At 45.6% G+C, this 23,142-nt stretch overlaps 1 protein-coding gene across 7 annotated transcripts in view; it reads left to right on the forward strand.

Moving 5' to 3' along the window:
- Positions 1-839: 839 nt before the first annotated feature.
- ATP9B (ATPase phospholipid transporting 9B) overlaps positions 840-23,142 on the forward strand; it is a 254,753-nt gene continuing 232,450 nt past the window's right edge. For 4 of the 7 annotated variants that reach the window (XM_060611868.3, XM_078435112.2, XM_078435111.2 and 1 more), the window contains exons 1-2: positions 841-992; positions 21,423-21,599. In XM_060611868.3, coding sequence (XP_060467851.1) covers positions 877-992; positions 21,423-21,599 — 293 coding nt within the window. In that variant the 5' untranslated portion in view covers positions 841-876. Of the gene's footprint in view, positions 993-21,422; positions 21,600-23,142 lie in introns of all 7 variants that reach the window. The other 3 variants (XM_060611871.3, XM_060611869.3, XM_078435109.2) reach the window with 3 other exon arrangements.

A 23,142-nucleotide genomic window follows, 5' to 3' on the forward strand; every position in this document is an offset into this window, starting at 1 on the left:
GATTTTTATTATACGAACACAGTATGTTATACATACAACATACAAAATACGGGTTAATATTGTTGGTCAACAGCAGGCTCCTGGCGGTCGAGTTCTTGGGTCAAAACTTACGAGGGCGGGGAGGAAGCACACGTAACCCGTGTTACCCCAGGGTCAACTCTACTTTAGAAATGTAGCCATGTATGTGGCCAGAAGAAAACTCGACTGTAAAGCATGGAAAGAGTTCGGAGCAAATTTCCAAGCTCTCAAGACTGACAACCTTCAAGAGCAAGGTAGCGAAGTAGACGTCTCTCCGGACCTAGCTGTCAAGATTGCTGCTTGGAGGCGATGTGAGGGAATAACGAAATCCCCGGGAACAAGGGATCCCGGGAAGTCCCTGTGCGGAGGCGCGGGTCACACCCGAGCGAGGCGGCCGGGATACGACACCGCGGCGCCGCGGCCCCGGGGCCGGAAGCCCAGCCCCCGCCCCGCGGCGTGTGCGCACGCGCCCAGCGCTCGGGGCGGGGCCGCGGGGGCCACGCTGCCTCCGCTGGCGCGCCGGTCGCGCGGTGACGCCAACGGACACGGCGCGCGGGGAGGGGGGGGGGGGGGCGGAGTCTCGGGGCGCCACCGCCTCCGCTCGCTCCCGCGCCGCGCGGTGACGTCATCAGGCCGGGACGCGCGCCCGGACCTCCGGGCGCCGCCGCCCCCTGCCTTCGCCGCACGCCGTCGTCATCCGGCCCCGACGCGCGGTGACGCTATCGGGCCCCGTCGCGCTGGGGGCGGGGAGAGACGAGCGGGCGGTGCCTCGGCCGGGTTGGAGCTGAGCGCAGAGGGCGGGGAGAGGCAGCGAGTTGAGGTGGGGCCGGGGAGGGGCGGGAAGGTGGCGGCCGGAGCATGGCGGACCAGATCCCTCTGTACCCGGTGCGCAGCGCGGCGGCCGCGGCCCACCGCAAACGCGCGGCCTACTACAGCGCGGCGGGGCCCGGGTCGGGGGCCGAGTGGCCCAGCAGGTAACGACGGGGCGGACCTCCCGCTCGCCGTGGCGCTCCCCCGCCCTCCCCCCTCCCGCTCCCTGCCCGGGTGGGGTCCCCCTGCAGGTGCGGCCGGTCCCCGACTCCCCAGCCGGTCTGTCCGCGCACCCGCAGGCCGCGCACAGTGCTTCCGACTCCGGCACGCCGGGACTCTGGGAGGGCGGCCACCCGGTGTGTGTGTGGGGGCTCCGGGATGCGCTGTCAGGCCCTCTGTCCCGACCCCGGGTGCCCTGGCGCCCATCGCAGACGGAGACGAGTCCCCCCCCCCCCTTGCCGTTGCTGCGCTCTCAGCTGCGCCGGCGGGAAGTCACGCGGACGCTCCGGTGTTCGAACCTCCGGGCGTTACTGGAGAGATTGTGGACGTGACTCCTGTACCTTGTTCTTAGCGTCACAAATATGTACCTTCACGGGCAAGCACTATTCTCACAAATGTGGGACGTTTCGTTTTATTTGCAGACTACACTTTTTACTTAATCATGGGTTTACAAAGTATTTTTTGTTGACAAGAATTTTTGCTTGTAGCAATGGGAAACGGAAGTTCGGAAGGCTAAGTTGGTTAATGGGGACCACAGTTTAGGCTAGACTGAAAACCTCCCCACCTTTCATTTTACAATGGAGGTCTCATACCCTAGTTGGTTTTAGCTCATATTTATTTCTTACCTAAAGAGAAGAACACTGCATTTAATAAATGGTAGAGTTATTAGAAAAAGAAGTGGAAAGAAGAAATACTGTTCTCTACAGTAAATGGAAATTTTATTCCTGAGGAATTTTAGAAGCAATTAACTTTTAATACATAAGAGGAAGAAAACTGCATATTTCAATATCCAGTTGCTTCAGGATTCTAGTTTTAAGGTAGTTTTTGTTGCAGGCTGTTTGAAAGGCTATGACATACAGTCGAAGAACGTGTATTATAATGTTACAGAGCTGAATTGAATCTTGGTTCATTGACTTACTTGCTGTTTGATCTTACTTAAACGGAACCCCCATTTCCTGGGATGTAAAAGCGGGGACACTGGCTCTTACAAGACTGCCGAGAGTTACAGGGCTGTAAGGTGCCTGTGTCTGGTGTTTGTACCATTTCTCCTTTCCTCCCTCATATTACCTATGAGAGTAATCGCATTAGTAATTCTCCAAGTGGTCGGTTGTAGAAGATCATTATTTGGAAATATCCTGCTTATTTCACAATCGATTTCCATCATGGTTTGCATCTCCGTTTTTGGTACGTAGATATTTAAGATCCCTTCGTCTTCTGGTGGATTGTTTCTTTTATTACAACATATTCTTTGTCTCTGGTAATTTTCTTTGCTCTGAAATTTACTTCTGCCATATTGTGGTTTAATGTTTGCATCGTGTTCGCTTTCAACCTAAGTTGAATTTGAAGTGAGTTTCAAATTCTTTGTTGGATCGTGGTCTGCCACTAAGCACTCTCAGTCTCTGTCTTTGGATTGTTGTATTTAAACCCTTTACCTTTAAGTTAATTGCTACCTTAGAGCTCAGGTGCTATTTTATTGTCTGTTTTCTGTTTCTCCTGATTCTCATTCCCCTTCTGTTTCTCTTCTTGCCCTCCTTTAGGTTACTTGAGCTTTTCTTGGATATCTCCCCAGTATTTTTGAGTGTGGGTCCTTGTATGTTATTGTGTTCGCTCTGTTGGGTATTGCAGTATACATACACAGGGATTTATCACCATGGTATGTTGGTATTAGGATTTTACTCCATGGAGTGAAGTGTGTAAACCTTGCTTGCATTTTGGTCCCTTTACCCATTTCCACCCCCCCTCACCCCACTTTAACTCATATCAGAAGGTGTTACACTTTTTGTTTATTTTTTTTTATATATATTTTTTTAACGTTTATTTATTTTTGAGACAGGGAGAGACAGCATGAACGGGGGAGGGTCAGAGAGAGAGGGAGACACAGAATCTGAAACAGGCTCCTCTGTCAGCACAGAGCGTGACGCAGGGCTCGAACTCACGGACTGCGAGATCATGATCTGAGCCGGTCAGATGCTTAACCGACTGAGCCACCCAGGTGCCCCTACACTTTTTGTTTAAATCATCAAATACAATTTATAAAACTCAGGATTATAAGGATAGTTCATTGTATGTACCCATGTTTTTGGTCATTCTGTTATTATTCATGCTATTTTGCTCATTTCCTTCCTGGTGTTCCAGGATTCTCTTTTTTCCCCCAATCCATTCTATTTGAGAAACTTGGTATAGCCAATCTTGAAACGTCTTTCATCTTAGAACGTTTTCACTAACCCTTCATTCCTGAACGGTAGATTTATTGGATATAGAATTCCTGGTTGACAGTTTTTTCTCACCACTTGAAAACTCTTGTTACATGTCCGGCTACCCTTCATGACTTCTGCAGAAGTTCACTGCCACTCGAATTGGGATCCCTACGGCCAGTGTGTTATTTGTGTCTGACTGCATTCAAGTTTTTATTTGTCTCTCATTTTTACAAGTTCAACTGTGACGTGTCTTGTGGACTTTGAGTTTATCTTGGTTGGTACTTAGTTAAGCATTCTTAATCTGTTGGGGTTTGTTTCACCAAAGTTAGGGAGTTTCTAGCCGTCGGTTTCTCGTGTACTCTCTCTTTGGTTCCCCCATCTCCTCTCTCTCCTGCTGGTACTCAGATGATACAAATGTTGGACATTTGTTAGTGTTATGTAATTCCCTGGGCTGTTTTCCCCCCAGTTTCTTTTTTCTGTGTTCAGATTGTGTGCATTCTATTGATTTGTTCTCAAATTCCCCAATTCTGTCCTCTGTAGTCTTCACTCTTCTATTGATCCCATCCAGCAGTGTTGTACTTTCGCTGTTGTATTGTTCAGTTTTATAGTTTCTATTTGTTTCAAGAGAGCTCGTAATTGATTGTTGAAGTGTTTTTCTGTATGCTGCTTAAAATGGTGGTCACCTAATTCCAGTATCTGAGCTAGCCTCGGCTTAGGTGTGTGTTGCCTTTTGTAAGTCCCACTGTGAGTGTTTTGGTTCTCGTATGACTGATGGGTTTTGATTTTATCCCGGACATTCTGGCTGTTAATGTTTGGTTATACGTGGGTCCTGTTGTATCTTTTACTTTAGCAGGTGATCAGCCTGTTTAGATTTAGCCTATAGGTCCCGGCCTACATTTATGGGCTGTGATTCCAATGACAGTTTAATTTTGTGCTGTGATTTTTGGTGTCCTTGCTTTATGTGGTCCTACTGGGACTCTTATCCTCTCTGCTTATGCTGCTGAGAGGAAGAAGGGATTTCCCCAGACCCAGTGTCTGTTTGTAAGAGAAGGAAGTGTCAGGCCTTGTGACCAGGAGGCTTTGTTGGCTGGGCGGTGGTTGTGGTTGTACCTGTTCTGTGTGTGCCTGCTGGCGGTTCTGGGGCCTCTGGTTAGAAGAGTCTGAGCACCCCTGAGGCCAGATCCTTCCTGCTGGTGCCCCCCGCCGCTCTGGTCTCTGGTGGCACAGGAGGGGGGTGGATTCAGGCTTCCTGGACTGGCTGCTTCTGAAGCGAGATTGCAGTTGGTGCTGCCTGGTTGTCCTGGTGAGAGAGGGGAACCTGAGGCCCGTGGGCACAGAAGGGCTTTTGAGGCCTCTAGGGTTCCTCTAACTGGTGCTGCCCGGATGCACCAGTGTCCCCTGATAGGACAGGGGAGTCTTAGGGCCATTTCCCACAGGCACTTGGTGATCTCTTGCTGCTGGTGGTGGACTCTCTCCAGGGGAGGAATGACCCTCCTCGGCTGCCTTTTGTTGCCTGGTTGGGAGTTAGGGAACACCAGGCCTAGGTCCTTCCTTCTGTCGGGTGGGCGCGTGTAAGACGTCCTGCCCCTGTGTTGTTTCTCCGGTCCTCTGTTCCAGAGCAGCCCAGCTCGCTTCCTCTTTACTGCTGCCTTTTCACCATCTTCCAGAGCACTCCTTTGGTTGGCTCTTGCTTTATTTCCAAGGTTTATGTGTGGACTTGGTAGGGGAGCAGGGAGAGATGGGTCTTAACCGGAAGTTGTGCTTTTACATTATTTTGTGAAGTTTGGTTGCATTTTGTCCCGGGAATGTGTGTGCAGTTGAAAAGCTAAGCGGCAAAACGCCCAGAAGAAGGTGCTGTGGCTCTGTGCTCTGCTTACTCCCTTCTCCTTACCTCACCCCCCACCCCCAAGGCAGTTATTTCGGACTCTTGCGGCTGTTTCTGCTGGCGTTGAAATCTCCATATTTCAGTGCCTGTGTTCCTTCCTGACTTTGTCAGCACCTGCAGTTACTTTCTTGTGAGGCCTTGCGTATCTCCACCCCAGCCGGGATGGAATTAAACGCCCTGCTGGCTCCTGTGGTCCCCTGCTCCCCTCACGGCACAGATTGCGCTTGCCGGTAGATGTGGGTGCAGCGGCGGTCAGATTTTACCCCTGACGCCTGGCCTTATGAGTTGGGAAATGTTCCCTTCTCTTCTACTTTCTGGAAGACATCGTATAGACTTGGTGTTGACTTCTTTAGACGTTTGGTAGAATTTCCCAGTGAAACCATCTGGGCCTGCAAATTGCTTTCCTGGGTGTTTCAATTTACAGACTCAGTTTCTAGGCTGTTCATGTGAGCCGTGTCACGTTGGGTGAGTTGGGATTGTGCCCTTTGAGGAATTGGTCCCTTCCAGAAAAGTCGCCGTGTTTGTGTGTACAGAGTTGTTGGCCATGTTCTCTTGCTGGCTTTGAGGTGGTTTCATTCAGATGGTGGTGGTTTGGGCTTCACTCCTCTTTGTGGGTTAGTCTTGCTAGAGATGTGATCTTTTCCAAGAGCCATCTTTTATTTTACTTATTTTTTTGTAGTTTTCTATTTCATTAATCTGTGTCTTACTTTTTCCTTCCTTTTCATTGCTTTAGGTTTATTTTTCTTATCTCATTCCTGTTTCTTAGGGTGGGAGTTTTCGATTATTGATTGGAGACTTTTCCTCCTTTGAAAAAAAAATTTTTTTAAGTTTGTGTATTTATTTTGAGAGAGAGAGCAGGGGAGGGGCAGAGAGAGAAGACGACAGAGAATCCCAAGCAAGCTCTGAGCTGTCCGCACAGATCCCGATGTGGGGCTTAAACCCACAGACCTTGAGATCGTGACCTGAGCCGAAACCAAGTTGGATGTGTAACTGACTGAGCCACCTGGATGCCCCAGGCTTTTTTTTGATTAATGTTTGCTTGGCATATAATTTTCCATTATTTTACTTCCAGCCTACTTACGTTTGAGGTGAGTTTCTTGTCGTCAGCATATGGTGGGATTCTACTTCTTATCCACGCTGCCCATGTCTGTCTTACGCTTGACGTATTTAGAACATTTATGTTCACTGTCATGATTGATAAGTTAGGGCTGATATCTGCCATTTTCCTTTTTGTTTTCTGTGTTTTTGTTTCTTTGTTTTCTTTTTCCTGTTTTCCTGTGGGTTACTTGAACATTTTTTAGAATTCCATTTTGATTTACCTGTGGTGGTTTTCACTGTATCTCTTTGTATAGATACTATTTGGTGGTAGTTCTGGTGTTTCATTACCCATACGTGACTCATCACAGTGTTCTGGGGTTGATATTTTATCTGTGTTAGTGAAGTGTAGAATCCTTACCTCACGACATCCCTTTACTCGTCTCTGCGGTAAAATGACGTATAAATTTTATATACGTAGGAGTATGTAAATATTTCCCTTTCGTGTAACTAGAATCACACATCAGTGTTCTAACTTTTGCTTTATTGCTCAAGCATAATTTAGAAGAATCAAAAGAAGGAATGCCTGTTGTATTGACCCATGTTTTTGCTATTTCTGTTATTCTCTTATTTTCTGAAATTCCTGAATTTATTTTATTATTTCCGTTTTAAGAATTCCTTGCTAGTCTTTAATGTAGGTGTGCTCGAAACAAATTCTCTTAATTTTCTTTCATCTTAGGAGGTCTTTCTCCTTCATTCGTGAAGGGTAATTTTACCAGATATACAATTTGGGGTTGACAGGTTTTTTGTATTTTTTTTTAGCACTTGAAAAATGTTATGTTGCTTCTTTTCAGCCTCCATGATTTCTGATGAGAAATCCGATGTCATTTGGATGTTTCTTTTCCTGTGGGTAATACGTCACTTCTTACTGCTGTCAAGCTTTTTTCTTGTCTTGATTTTTCAGTAGTTTCACCATTATGGGTCTTTGCATAGATTTCTTCGGGTCTATATCGTTTGGAGTTCACATAGCATATTGAATCTGCGTGTTTATATCTTTGGTCAAGTTAGAAGTTTTCAGCCATTTTTTGTGTACTGTTGAGCCCCACCCTCTTTCGTGTCTTCTGATACTCTCTCTGGAGACAACTTTGGAGATCTTTTCTTGTCTCATATGGTCCTGAGTTTTCTGCTCTTTTGTTTTAAGTCCATTTTCTGCTTACATTGGGTGGTTTTTGTTGTTCACTTAAAGAAAGTTCATTGGTTTTTCCTTTGTCTCTTCCATTCTGCTCCTGAACCCTATCCGTTAGAGTTTTAGATCTCTGTTACTGTATGTGTAGTTTCAGAATTTCCATTTGATTCTTCTTCATGTTGGTATCCTTTGCTGAAATAGCTGTTGGTTTTCATTTGCATCAAGTATGGTTTTTTGTTTTTTGTTTTTAATTTATTTATTTATTAGAGGGAGACAGAGCAAGAGTCGGGGAGGGGCAGAGAGAGAGGGAGGCACAGAATCGGAAGCAGGCTCCAGGCTCTGAGTTGTCAGCACAGACCCTGACGCGGGGATTGAACCCACGAACTGTGGGATCGTGACCTGAGCCAAAGTTAGACGCCTAACCAATTGAGCCCCCCAGACCCCCCAGTATGAGTGTTTTTTGATTGTATCCTAGACATTTTGGGTATTATGCTATGAGGCTCTGGATCTTCTGTTCTATTAGGCCTCCTCTGACCCCAGGACTGAGGGGCGGGGAGGTGGGATGAGGCCATGTTGCCTTACAGCTGCCTCATGGGGTGAAAACCGGGTGTCCCTTTACCTCTGGGCAGAGATGGGTGGGGTCTGAGGCGTCCCACTGGGCTCTGCTGATGTCTCCTTGTCTGGGGAGGGGAGGAGTGCCTGTTTATTACACCTTGTGGCCTCCTCCAGTGTCTCCTGAGGGTCCTTTACCTCTGGGTTCCAGCTTGTCCTGTCATGTGCTGTGACAGTGGGAGAGATGGGCAGGAGGGACCAGGCTTTTCTTGGGGATGTCTTAGGTCTGTGCCTGAGATTGTTTCTGGCTGCTGACTGTCTTGTACACAGCATTGGGAGCTCCCGCTGTGTTGCTCCTGGGGTGTGAGGTCCCTCCTGGTCTGCCTCCTCCTCCCCCTCACCTGTCTGTGTGTGTCATCTCCAGCTTGTAGCTATGTCTGTTGGGGAGTTGGGAAGGGCTCTGCTCAGTCTTGCTCTGGAACTGAAAGGAAGGAGTAATTTTCCTTTGTTTTTTGTTTTTGTTTTTGTCTTTCCTCCTTGTATTTTAAAGTCATTCTTACTTATTTTTCATTCATTAATAGCTTTTCAGATACAGTTCACATACCATACAGGTCTCCCACTTCAAGCGTAAAATTCAGGGGCGCCTGGGTAGCTCAGTCGGTTAAGCGTCCGACTCTTGGTTTTGGCTCAGGTCATGATCTCACGGTTCGTGGGACTGAGCCCCATGTTGGGCTCTGTGCCGACATTGCGGAGCCTGCTTGGGACTCTCTCCTCTCTCTCTTTGCCCCTCCCCGGAAGGTGTGTGTGCCCTTTCTCTCTCAAAATAAACTTAAAAAAGGGTAAAATTCTGTGTTTTAGTGTATTCACAGATAAGTCAGCCATCACTGCAGTCAGTGTTGAGCATTTTTGTCACCTCGGAAAGAAACCTGGCACGCTGTAGCTGCCATCCCACTTCATCTCTAGATTTTCTTTCTTCTCTCTTCTTTTTTTTGGTAAGTTTTATTTAAGTAATCTCTACATTTCATTTGGGGCTCAAACTCAACGATCCTGAGATCAAGAGTCCCACACTCCTACTGAGCTAGCCAGGCACCCTGCTATAGATTTTGTTATTGCAGCAAACTATATTTAACAAAACTAACCGTTTTTAAGTGTACTTTTGACCTAATATATAACAAATCACTAATTTCATACTTCAGAATTGGTAGATAGTTTAAGGTTTGTCTAGTATTTCTGTTTTGGGAAATATGTGTGCTGCGTATTAGAATGCAGCTAAAAAATTATATGATCTATAATATAAATTTTAGATTAAATAGTACAATCTAAAAATGATATAAATTTTAGATTAAATAATAAAATCTAAAAAATAGTTTAAAAATGAAAAGTGTAAATGCAGTCTTACATTTCCAAGAACAAAAGTTAATATTATGAGGTTTTTTTTCCTCCACATAGGCAATAGAAAGCTAATTAGTTGTTAGAAAAACAGCTTTGGGGGGCGCCCGGGTGGCTCGGTCGGTTGAGCATTAGACTTCAGCTCAGGTCATGATCTCACGGTTCGTGGGTTTGGGCCCTGCATCCGGCTCTGTGCTGACAGCTCAGAGCCTGGAGCCTGGTCCGGATTCTGTGTCTCCTTCTCTCTCTGCCCCTCCCCGACTCGTGCTCTGTCTCTCTCTGCCTCTCTCTGTCTCTCTGTCTCTCTCAAAAATAAAACTAATAAAAACAATTAAAAAAAAAAAAAAAGAAAAACAGCTTTGATACAGGCTTTTCTTGCTTTGTGAGCTTTAAAAGCCTCTTTCTCTGACCATATAAAAATATAATTTTGTGCTCACAATGTATAAGGAATTGTACTAAAGTATTTTAAAAGTTCTCAGGTTTTCTTTGGAGTGAAATAACTTTTATTTCGTTATAATCAGACCAGTTTAGGACACAATATACTTGAAATATAGTGATGGCAAATCGTTAAAACTTGTATAGAATTTTTCATCCTGAGGTTTATATTTTATGAAAATTTCAAGGGGAAAAATTAGATGTGCTTTGAGTGTGGTTTAACATGTGTGAGGATGTTCCTGGTTGTTTTTGTTTTGTTTTGTCTTTTCAGTATGTTAGTAGGTGAATGAAATGCTGTCTCCCACATGTAGTATTCAACAGTTCACTAGGAATGCGATCACTTATTAAGATCATTTTTTTGGTAAACTAATGTGAAGCATCTATTCCTTCTTGTGTTGTGTGTAGTTGGGTAAAAGTAAGGTAACTTTTAAATTTGTTAATTTGATATTTGTATTTCTGTCTCTTAAATGGTACCTGTGTTATTCACCTTACCTTTACAGTTGAATGAAGAATGAATAACATTGGACATTATTTTGTTTATCCATGTCTGTTAATACCCTTTCCTTGCTTCTCTTTGCAGTGTGGCTTTTGGCCCTGCCTAGAGCCATTTGCAGTATTATAATAGTTAAACTTTAGTGTTTGAAAAGAGATTCATGCTGAGAACAGATGGCTATTGTCTGATTATCTCTAAAATATTAGCATGTTTCTTGATAGAGGCAACACAAATTTTTTTAATGCTAGTTTTCCCATTCTGAGTGTCTATACACAGTTTTCTCTGAATCTTACAAATTTTACAACTGTGATGATGATCTAAAAAATATCTTACGAGTTGTAAAGATGAAACTTCTCCTTTTCTGTGACAATTTACAACTGAAAAGGTTTTTTGAAGTATAGAATGACTCTTAAGATAGCATTTGTCAAAGTGCCCAGGCCTCCTTGGATCAGACACATACACATTCTTAAGGGTCTGTAGCTCACCAAGTTTATGAAGTTCTTTAAATCTGCCAGGACAGGAATATTTCGGTTGAATTTTCTGCAGTTGACAGTATTAGCATGAAGATGAGAGTTGATGATTGTGAAGGTCACAGTTGGAGGGGACTGAGTATGTGTCCTGAGCCAACTGGCCCACTTATCTTTAAATTTCTAGATTGGCATTTGCTTAATATTGGGTATTGTAGCATTAACTCTAATTTAGAAGTTTGTTTCAATTTATGTATAGCATCTGTGTAATTTCTTACGTCAAGAAGTTGGTATTCGGTCTCTTATAGAACATCTTGGAAGAGGGATCGGTAGCTCCGAGGTAACTGTGTGTGTAGTTCACGTGAGGGGCGTCTCTTGGCTTGAGGGACCAGCGGGCCCTTGTCCTTGCTTGTTCTGTTGCCGAGGTCACGGCTTGCTTCTTGGGCACTGTTCCTTTCCTTTTTTTTTTTTTTTTTTTTTTTTTAAACTATTCCACTGTTTACCTCCTCCGCTAGTGTAGGAAGGGAAGACTGGAAAAGTCCCAATTTCTCAGTACTTCATACACTTTTGCTGCATATTAATGACTCATCAGTGACACTTGAACTTGGAAGTTGTATTTGATGAAGGAAAAAGACGTTTCTTTATAGCCCTTTGCTGCTTTGTTTTTCCTACTTTATTAACATGTAGGCAGAGGGGGCAGTGTCTATTTTTCTTCCAGAAGGTTTCAGCATAGGCGTATTTTAATGGTTTCTCCCTTTACTAGCAGTTGGCTTCTCAGAAATGTTTCTCATCAAAATGGAAACAATAAGGCTGTTAGATGCTTAATGTGAGTTTAAGCTAGTTATTGTATTGACCTACTTTTCCTTTTCCTTAGATTCATGCAAATTACGTGCCTTCCAGCCCTTGAGTGTTTTGTTGAAAGTTCCTAATTTTTGTAAACCTTTGGCAGCAGCTCAGATAGCTGTCTCCACCTCTTAGTGTGGCAGTCCTCGTGGGTTTGGTATCATCTGTTCTGTCGTCTTTGTTCACTTTGTTTTTACTCGTTTTAAAAATATGTTTCCAGAATTATACTTAATTGCTGGAAACGTTGATTTTTCTTGAGTGACAAACCAATTAAGTGTGTATGACACTAGGCAACAAAGACACTTAAGATTTTCTGCTTATCCTGTCTCTGAAAAAATCCATTATTCATCGTCTTATTGTTTTTAAATACTGAGGTAAAATTTTCAATACAATAGGAAAATTGCTTTGGAAATGGAATAAATTGCTTGCCAGTTCAAAGGCTCCATTTCTGAAGTGGAGGTTACTAAACATGATGTTGCTTATATCCATTATCTTTCAGACTCATTGTACTACTTTTCTAGCATTAAACTTGATAAGATTGTGACTTTTGCTAAAATGCAACACAATCGCGGAAGGAACCTAATGAAAAAGACGAAAAATCTCATTTTGTATACTATATTATAATATATTTAAGTGGCGTTTTGAATTCTAATTGCATTATGTATAAATATTCATTTTCTAGTCGACTGTTTTAAAAGAAGGGATCTTATGCAGAAAATAAGAAAACAAGGAATTTTTCGGAGGAAACCTACTGGCCCTGTTTTAGGCCTGCTGCTTCACAGATGACCTGGGCTTTTGCCTGAGTATCTCAAGTGACCAGTCCCTTGTTGTGGGGATGTTCTGTGCTTGCTGCTTTGCTGCTTGGTGAGGCTGGGGGTGGGGGGTGGGGCGGCAGGTGCTGCTGCCTCTCCCCACTGTGCCCTTGACCTTCAGCAAGCGGCCTTCCGGATGTGTTTAACCAGGCTTAATCACCGATATTAAAGTTTTCCCGTGCTTCTTGGGTGTACTTTTAAGCAGCACAGCACAGTAATGGTCATCTTTGTAGATAAATCTTGTATTCGTTTTTCATGTTTTCAGATATTTAAAGTTTACTCACATCACACACACAAAAAGGCTTTCGATGCATTTTCACAAAGAGTTCTCCAGAGAAGTTGTTCACACCGACCAGCCATCGAGTGCCTGGTTATCCAAGATTGTTAGGAATGCTAAGTGTTAAGAATTAGTTTTTTCAATTGTTTTAATTTGCACTTTTCAAAAGTTCTTTTTGAAAACAAAATTTTTTCCTAGGTTGAAAATCTTCTTCCGAAAATTAAAGTGGAAGTCCCTCCCCTTGGCTTGCCTGGCCCGCAGTGTCCCTCCCTGGCCTTGCCCCCTCCAGTCCAGGGCCCTCAGGGCTCTGCAGCCCCTTCCGGGTCTTTCTGAGACCTGTGCTGTGTCTCCCGGTCCCCACACCTCCTTTGTTTTCCAGCGCCGCTCCCTTTGAAAGGAGCCAGTCATTGCCCCCCCCCTCCCCAAACTGAAGCTCTCCAGCCCTTGAACACAATCTCCGCCGTCCCCAGCCCCCGGAACCCTCCTGTGCCTCTGTCTGCGAAGTCCACTGCTCTGATCATCTTGTGGGTCTGGAGTCCTTCGAGGCTGGTCTTTTGGGTGTGGCTCCTTTCACTGAGCAGAATGTTTTGAAGCTTCATGTTGTAGCACGCGTCGCAATGTCCTTTTCTTAAGGCTGAATAATACCACATTATGTGGATAGAGCACATTTGTCTTGGACATTTGAGTTACTTTGCTTTTTATAGTAAAAATTTCCGGTATTAATTGTCTAAAACTAGGAGTTAAGTGAATATGGGTGAAGTGCGTTAGACTGATGCCTGACAGCATCGGGTAAATGCTGGCTGCTGATTTCTCCTCCTTTCCTTTCCCCTCCTCTCAACCTTGAATTCCTACCTGGGCAGCCGGGAGGGCGGGCGGGCTGGCTCGCTCGTTTGCTCTCCTTCACTCAGTCTTCAGTTTCAGCACAGTCTCCCCTCTGCTTTCTCTGCTGACTCCCCTCCCCAGAGGGTAGGTGTCCTCGATCTGTAGGGGGAAGGGGGTAATCTGAGGATCCAGATGTTTCTCCGATCACTTCTTGGATCACTTCCTACGGTTACCTCTCCTCAGACCCACTTTGGAGGCCCCAGCGGTGTCAGCCCCGCCCCGCCGGGACCCTGAGGTTCCAGCAGCTCGGCTCTCCTGTTTCCTTGCCGCTGGGTGTAGACGCCTGCTTCCTTGGACCTGCTTGTTCACCGCCCACCCGTGTGCTTTCTAGCTTCCTGCACCTTGTTGGTACCTCTTGTTTTCCATTCAGGCTCAGGCTTTGAAAACCTAGGTGCTGAAAGGAGACCGTGTATTTGATCTTCTGTCTTTACAGGAAACTTTTTACCCTTTTACGGGCGTACGTCCGTGTCTCCTCTTTCGGAAGCCGGGTGTTTGGGGTGTTCTGCCTGCCTGGTGCAGCAGACCGCCCGGAGCTCTGGCGGGAGTAACAGCTGCAACTACCTGGAGGCACCTGCTCTCTCTGACCGACTCCAGTTCCGCACTCGTGACAGACGGCCGTGCCCAGCTCGAGTGGCCGGCAGTCCTTCCCGAGCGCCGTGCTGGCCGTGCGACCTTCCGGCGTGCCGCGGTCATCCCTCACGCCCCTGCGGCCCCCGCTCAGTCACCCTCCCGGTGCCAGGTGACCGTCTCCTCAGCTGCCGCTGCCGTCCTCGTAGATTTACCGGTTGGTGCGCGTGAGCCCCTTGAGTCGGAGGCCGCGTCTGTTGCTGACCATCCCGTGTGGGTGCTCAGCATGGCCAGCTGGCTTGCAGAGCGTTTGTTCGTGTTCCTGTAATGATTCGGGGAGGTGACCTTCCTTGGGTACTCAGTCTGATGTGCTCTTCGTTCTCCAGTATTTTCAGACGTCCCATGGTTTTTATTTGTGACATTTAATTGCCGTGGGAGGAGGAGAAACATCTCGGCGGCTAGTGTTTGCTGAGGGTCCGCTCATCGTCTACTTAGTCTTACTCTCTGTTTTACGGTACGAGGGCCAGCGATCTCCACATGTGCCAGGCGCCGAGTGTGGGTTCCCTGTGACACTTGACGTCTCTGTGCTGGGTGCCCCTGGGCGCCCGTGCGCCTGGGAGAGCCACAGCGGGGCTGCGGGGACTCTGCCGCCCTGCGCTCCCCGAGGCTATGCGGAGAGCAGGAGCGATGACAGCCTCAGGGCACAGAGGGAACAAAATCCCGTCATTGGCTGCTCTGCAGTGGCATTCGTTCCGTCACTGTGGTAAAACGATCACAAGTATAGTGGCTTTCAACAGATTTCTTCCTTCCCGCTTGGGTCGGCCAGGGCCGTCTGGTCTCCCACGGCTCCCGCAGGCTGTCGGCAGGCTGCCTCCCCCGATAGGCCCTGCGGAGAGGCCCGGTCCATGCGGGTGGAGGGTAACGTCTTGTTTTCTTGCTTCAGATTGCCCCCACATGTTGAGAAGGTCTTACAGATCCGTGTGCGGAGGTGGGCCCTTCAGTAGCGAGTGTTGCCATTTCTGTGGTTGTGTTCTGTACGGCCCCGCAGAACCCCGCCGTGGTCGAAGTGCTCGCTGAAAATAGCAGGGTTTACGGGCGCAAATAAGTTCGGGCAGACCACGGGGAACCTACCTTTTTTGTGACCCCGTCACTAACGAACGCACTCATGGTCCTGGTGACACTGGCTGAAGAGGCACGGCGAGTCCCTGGCCGCTGAAGAGGTGCTCCTGCAGCCCAGCACTTACGTGAGGAGGCCCAAGCCACCAGGGCTGCTGAGCGGTGGCCACGGGGAGCACCGCAGAGCGGGCACACGCAAGATGGGCCCAGCTACACTGATGGGGGGCAGCCTTAGCCATCGTTTGTAAGTAGTCGTGTAGGACCCCGTGTGATGGCAGAAGCAAATCACTGCCAGGACAAGATGTCATTTTCTGCCCCTTATTTAAGTGAAGTGTCACATGTATTCAGCCCCCGTCTGATGAGCTTGAGGTAAAATTGCTTCCAGTGTTTTTGGTACTGTTCTAGCACTCCTAGTGGTAGGAGTTTAAATTGCAGTTGGCAGTTACATTTCACGTGTTCTAGAGCTTGTGACTTTATGGGACAATTATACAGCTCAGGGAATCTTTGAAAGAATTCACGTAAAAATGGGGAGAGAGTTCTGTGCACAGATATTTTCACTGAAACAGTATTTAGTGGGAAGTCCTGTCTTCTCTGTCCAACAGTAGGGAATAAATCAGTAACCTGTAACTCAGCAGTCTGCTTGCTGGATTATTTTCTAGTTACCAGATGTTAAAAAGATGGCACAAGAAGCTTAGGTTGCAGGTTAGCATTGGCCTTGTAGTCTAAGGACATCTTTTCCGTCATTGAATTCCACTTGTGCTTGGATTCTTGACAGCTGGGCACCTATTGCAAGAATAAAGTTTCCTGAAGGTCGAGGCTTCTGGAATATTTTGCCTTCTGACCTTTGCACTGAATGCTGATAGGCAGAGTAGCGCCCGGCACCATCACTGCATGCCTGCCTGCGCACACACGTGCAGGTGTGAGAACGTCCACATGCACAAAGTTCCCTGAAGCACTGCTAAAAAGAGAGCTCATTTTGCACATGCGAAGCGTGTTACACGCTGTAGAAGATGTGTTTTAATAACATTTAGAGCAGAACGGAAATAATTGCACTGTTGCTGGATGTTCCCGATTATCTGGAGTAGCGCTCAAACTTGTCATTCTTGTGAAAGCCTTCATTCCAGAACGTTGGAGAGTCACAAGCAGTCTAGAGAATGAAGATAGTAACGATGGTACAGAGGACAGCGTCCAGGGCACGACAGGTCTTGGACATGATGGTGGGAAGACAGATGACGAAACCTGGATCCAAGAAACCACAGAAACGACACTCGGACGTCAGTTTGGATCTTAAATATTTTTTCCTTGAATACATTTTCCCCAGTCGCTCATTATGATGTCTTTTAAACATATAGAAACATTAAAAGAACGTTCTTCTACATAGATTGAACAACAGTGAACGTTATGCCTCGTTGGCTTTCTGTCTACACTGACCTGTTCTCAGTGCTCTGCAGGTAGGGCCCTTAGCACGGGCCTCCCCATGACAGGCTGGATTCTAGAGCCACAACACTGTTGTCACAGCCAAGGAAATTAACATAACTCCTGATACGGCATCTGCAGCTCATTTCAAGTATCTTCTGTTGTCTCAATAATTTCTTTTCTCCCAAACTGGTACAATGCACAACATATCATTCACCATTTTAAAGTGCAGAATTCAATGGCATTTGGTATACCCCCAGGGTTGTATAGCCATCGCCGTCACGTGCTTCTAGAACATGGTGGTTTTGAGGAGTCCAGGCTGGTGTTTTGTAGTGCGTCCTGTGTCTGGACTAGCACCTCCTGGAGTTGGGCAGTGCTCTTGGTTTTGTGTACTTCTTGTCACGTGAAATTAGCCCCGGAACAGTGCTTCTCAAACAGCAGAGTGTGAGCGTTCCTGACGCCAGCTGTAGGCTGCTCGCAGAAGTTTCCCGTGTCTAGTGGTGGTCCGGGAATTTCTGGTCCTGACGCGACCCCATGTGATGCTGATGCTGTTGGCGTGGCGACTGCGCTTTGAGAACCACTGCTCTGGAGACTGACTAAATACAGTAAATGTGTTGGGGGAATGCTGGGTCTGCTTCGTGTTGTATCGCGTCAGCAGGCAGGTGTCAGGTTGCCGGGGGTGAGCGGTTCGGAGGGTGAGTCCAGGTTAGGGTGGAGATCTCTAGAACTTTCTGCAGTTCCTGAGTTTCCATTCCGGTTGCGAGGAATTTGTGGATGCTTCTCCAGCACCGTGGACTGTTCCGCTTTTTACCCCCCAAGTATTTGTGGATTTCCCAGATACGTTTCTGTCATTGATTTTTAAAAGAAATTTCTTTACGGTGAGAGAACATACTTTGTCTCATTTCAGTTCTCTTACATGTATTGGTTTGTATTGGGGCCCAAGATGTGGTCCGTGGGAGTGAGTGCTCGTTGAGCACTCGAGGAGTATATTCTGCCGTGTAGGGCAGAGTGTTCCGTAAATGCCAGTAAGGGCAGGTACGCTGGTGGTGTTGGCCACATCTTTATGTCCTTTCTGATGTTCCATTTCTTCTGCCAGTAACCGAGAGAGGAGTTTGGAAGCCTTCGGGCAGTACCGAGGATTTGTCTGTTCCTCCTTTCGCTTATGTCCTTCATACTTCGTGTACTTTGAAACTGGTGGTAAGTGTGTGCACACTCAGGATTGCTGGAGCTTATTGGGGATTTGATCTTTTGTCATTATGTAATGTCCTTCTTTATCCTGGGCGGTTCTTCCATTTTATTTTTTTGATGTCTTCTTTGTTTTAAAGTACAATAGCTACTTTTCTTCCTTTGAAAGAGGGTTTGCATCGTATCCTTTTCTGTCTTTTTACTTTTAATCTTTCAACATTATGTGCCATTATATTTAAAACGTTTCCTACCTGTTCCGTTGAAGGGACACTCAGATCAATGGAACAGAATAGAGAACCCAGAAATGGACCCACAGACAAATGGCCAACTAATCTTTGACGAGGCAGGAAAGAATATTCAATGGAATAAAGACAGTCTGTCTCTTCAGCAAGTGGTGGTGGGAAAACTGGACAGTGACATGCAGAAGAACGAACGTGGACCACTTTCTTACACCATCCACAAAAATAAACTCAAAATGGATGAACGACCTAAATGTAAGAGAGGAAGCCATCAAAATTCTCGAGGAGAAAGCAGGCAAAAACCTTTTTGATCTGGGCCGTAGCAACTTACTCAACACGTCTCTGGAGGCAAGGAAAACAAAAGCAAACGTGAACTATTGGGAACTTATCAAAATAAAAAGCTCCTGCACAGCGAAGGAAACAATCAGCAAAACTAAAAGGCAACCGACAGAATGGGAGAAGATATTTGCGAATGACATATCAGGTAAAGGGTTAGTACCCAAAATCTATAAAGAACTTATCAAACTCAACACCCAAAAAACAAATAATCCAGTGAAGAAATGGGCAAAAGACATGAATAGACACTTCTCCAAAGACATCCAGGTGGCCAACTAACACATGAGAAAATGCTCAGCATCACTCATCATCAGAAAAATACAAATTAAAACCACAATGAGATACTACCTCACACCAGTCAGAATGGCTAAATTTGGTAACTCAGGCAACAACAGATGTTGGCGAGGATGCAGAGAAAGAGGATCTCTTTTGCACTGCTGGTGGGAATGCAGACTAGTGCAGCCACTCTGGAAAACAGTATGGAGGTTCCTCAAAAAATTAAAATTAGAACTATCCTATGACCCAGCAATTACATTACTAGGTATTTACCCAAGGGATACAAGAGTGCTGTTTCGAAGGGGCACATGCACCCCAATGTTTATAGCAGCACTATCAACAATAGCCAAAATATGGAAAGAGCCCAAGTGTCCATCGCTGGATGAATGGATAAAGAAGATGTTATACACACACATGCACACACACACACACACACACACACACACACACACACACTGGAGTATTACTTGGCAATCAAAAAGAATGAAATCTTGCCATTTGCAACTACGTGGATGGAACCAGAGGGTGTTATGATAAGTGAAATTAGTCAGAGAAAGACAAATATCATATGACTTCACTCATATGAGGACCTTAAGAGACAGATGAACATAAGGGAAGGGGAGCAAAAATGATATAAAAACAGGGACAAAATATAAGAGACTCTTAAATATGGAGAACAAACAGGTTACTGGAGGGGTTGTGGAGGGGGATGGGCTAAATGGGTAAGGGCATTAAGGAATCTACTACTGAAATCATGGTTGCATTCTGTGCTAACTTGGATGTAAATTTACAAAATGAACTAAAAAATTATACACATCAGCGCATCCAATATGAAATTGGAAATCACAGAGAAAAACGTTGTGGTATAATTTTAAATTATAGGTGGATTTTGTTAAGCTACTTCGATAAAGGAATAAAAATAACCAGCTATTCTCTTGCAGTGAACATTAAAAAAAAATAAAATGTTTTATTATTTTGTAGATAGTGATTTTTGTCTTGCAGGCAACATTTGGCAACGTCTGGAAACCTTTTTATTGTTGCGACTAGGGGGGTGCTCCCACGGGCATCAAATGCGTAGAGTCCACGGATGCTGTTGAACATTCCACAGTGCACGTGACCGTTCTATCAGCAGAGAATTCTGTGACCCCAAATGTTAATGGTACTGCTGTTGAGAAGTCCCACTGTATGGATTGCAGTATACATAGCTAACTTTTCACTGTTAGTATTTTACACTTAATGTAGACTGTGGAACTGCCCACTTCTTACAGCATGACTGTGATGTCTGTTCACATATTTTATGCTGAAGCCTTCACCGGATGATGTTATAACTGTCATTTCCCATCATCATACACGTTTTAAAGAATTTTGTGTTGCTTTTCATTCTCGAAATTGTAAGTTTCCTGTTTGTATCGTTTTCTTATCTCGAAACTTTCTTTAGCATTCTTTTGTCCTAGCTGTGATGGTGACGAATCCTCCGAGGTTTAGCCTTCATCTGAGAACGTTTTTGTTTTGCCTTCGTTCCTGGAGGATCTTTTTGCTGGAGGTAGAATTCTGGGTTGAGCCTGCTTCTGTTTCAACACTTGGACGTGGAGTCCTGGCCTCCGTCTGTGTCCACGAGATGTTCGTGGGTGTTGGAGCTAATGTTCTTCTAGACGTAATGAGTCCTTTTTCTCCGGCTGCTTCCAAGAATTTTTCCTTTATCTTTGCTTTGAGTAGTTTGGTTGCGATACGCTTTGTCTGATTTTCTTTGCCTTCGTCCTGTTACAGGTTTGCTGTTGTCTTTAAGTAGATTGTAGTATCGTCTGGCCCTCACTGAGGCCGTGGTTGTGAGTTTGGGTTGGTTTTGTTTGTCTTCTGTAAAGTCTGTGGACTTTTTCAGTTTCGGCAACTGCCATCATCTCACAGGAACACAGAAGTCTGCTCTCTTATTTTTGAAATTGGGGTAACGCCTACCAAGAAGGCTTGACGTAACAGTAAATAAGATAGCATTTGTTGACTCTGCGTTACACTTTCTAACAAATTGTTGGTTCTCAAGGTAAGCTTTTATTTGTTGAAGACAAATGTGTCCGTGATTTAGGAAAGATAAAATGGACCTTTGACAGTAGGCTGCCTGTTTTTGGAATCAGAAGAGGATTGTTGGACTCTGAAAGGGATGCTGGCTAGGGAGGAAATTTAACTGAATAGAAAGTTTTAGAAAAGAGAATTAGAGAGACAGAATAAGTATAAGTGGGACATAGTATTCTTGCTGTGTGTGTCAAGTCTGACAACAAACCAGGGGCACCAGGTTCCTGCCTTGACCGTAAGACACCTGCGTAGGTCAAAAGTCACTTCCATGACTTTGATTGATGAGTGTAAAGTTGGTCAGATTTTATATCCTTTCAGTCTGGAACAGTATGGAGATGTGACCCGGACATATACATTTTTTGCTAATAGTAGTGTTTTAGATGATGGACTTTTTTATATTCCTGAATTGAACACCGTGAGTGGGTGGTACCGTCGAGCTGACCGTTCACCCTGATGACCGTGGGGGGCTCCCCTCACAGCACGGTCACGGCGGCTTCCTTGGGGAGCCTCTTCCGTTTCTGCTTACCCTGGCTAGGTAAGATTTTTGCAAAGGAAAGTCGCATCCGTTATTTATAACGGTTTGCCTGCGCTGCAGACGGCTTAGTTTGAGGAGTACAGAAAAGCGTGGTCAGTAAAGTTGGACCAGCTCGGGTCCTACGTGATCCCCTCACCGTGACGGAAGCCTGCGTGGCCTGCCTCAGCACTCTGCTCTTACCTTTTAGCAGGTACCAGCTGGAAGATGAGTCCGCCCACCTGGACGAAATGCCACTAATGATGTCTGAAGAAGGCTTTGAGAATGACGAGAGTGATTACCACACGCTACCACGAGCGAGGACCGCGCGACGAAGGAGAGGACTGGAGCGGTTTGTCTGTGGAGGCTGGAAGCTCCTCTGTACGAGGTGTGGTATCTGTTGCTGCCTCGTGTCCCGGGCACCGGGGTTACAGAGTTCAGACATTTAAAAGCTTAGCTTCTAACGTTTATTTTCGTATCAAACTAAAGACAGTCTAAACGAAATGACGTCATAGAGAGTGATAGCCATTAGAACCGGAAGGGGCCGGAAAGCCAAATTCACTTTTTTTATGGGTCGTTTTAATGCTTAGAAGATGGAGAAAATTAGCGGTTTTGTAATTAACGCATGGTAGAATCAGTTCTGGTGACCATATCAGCATTTACAGCTAAGTTCCCTTGTCTTCGTCTGTGGTTATCCTGTGTCCAAAAAGGCGGATGTGGGCCCGTAAAATGTAATGTATTCACACCGTAGCCGCCTGTGTGCGTTATTTGACTGGAATGCTTTGGCTTGGAGTAAGATTCTTCTGTTAATTTAACCAGAAGGAGATGAAGGCAAGGACTGCTTATACTTTAAACAGGTTCACTTGTGGTTGACATAAACTGCATTAAGTCTGCTCACCTTTGACTTTAGAGTCTGGTGTGTGAAACCACACTCTGTGTGTAGGACACTTTTGCCACTGACTGTCCTCCAGCCCTGGGGACTGGCAGGGCAAGATTACGGCTGGCCAATGCCAACATCACTTGAGCAGTGTGTGCCTAAGAAGTTACAGCTTTTTTAGTCTTTCTGTTCAAGGCTTGTGGTCAGAGCCTTTCTTACGGTCATGAACTTCTGTCCCTTTCCCCGTAAAAAGAATATACATAATTGTAGAAAGATACCTTACTTATCATCCTCTTTATCCCATTAGAAGTTTGCAGAAAGATGTTTTTAAAAAAAAAAAAAAATTAATGTTTATTGATTTTTGAGAGACAGAGAGAGACAGTGTGAGTGGGGGAGGGACAGAATAAGAGAGAAGACACAGAATCTGAAGATGCTCCAGGCTCTGAGCTGTCAGCACAGAGCCCGACGCGGGGCTCGAGCTCACAAGCCGTGAGATCATGACCTGAGCCGAAGTCGGACGCTCCACCCCCTGAGCCACCCAGACGCCCCTTACAGAAAGATGTTTTTACAACTGATTTGATTTCAGTGTCAGCTCATGCAGCGGTCTTCAAACAGTGTTCCGTGGGCTCCCAGGGACTCCAAGGAGTCCCTCAAAGAGGTGGGCAGTGTCGAGTCAGGAAGTGAGCCCGGGCAGGATTTAGGCTTATCCACCCCCCTTTCCACTTCCACTTGGTGTCTGTCTTTTTCTTTCTTACCTCTTGTAAGCTTTTCATACGAAGAAGGAATTTCACGGCCAAACAAGGTTTTAGAAATCGCTGACTTGTGTCGCATTTTCTAGGTTAAATAGCCCGTATTCCTAGAGTGTTCTCTGTGGGCACTTACTAATTCTAGAGTTAATTTCTTTAGCAATTGCAGAGCTGTGCAGATTTGTTTTGTTTTTCTCTGTCAGTTGTGATGCTTTGTGCTTTTCAAGGGATTTATCTTTTTTCAGATATATAAATTCCTGCGATGTACGATGAATGAGGCTTTGTAGGGATGTCACATTTTTTTAATT

This window comes from Panthera onca, chromosome D3 (genome assembly GCF_046562875.1).
Source record: "Panthera onca isolate mPanOnc1 chromosome D3, mPanOnc1 haplotype 2, whole genome shotgun sequence".
NCBI lineage: Eukaryota > Metazoa > Chordata > Mammalia > Carnivora > Felidae > Panthera > Panthera onca.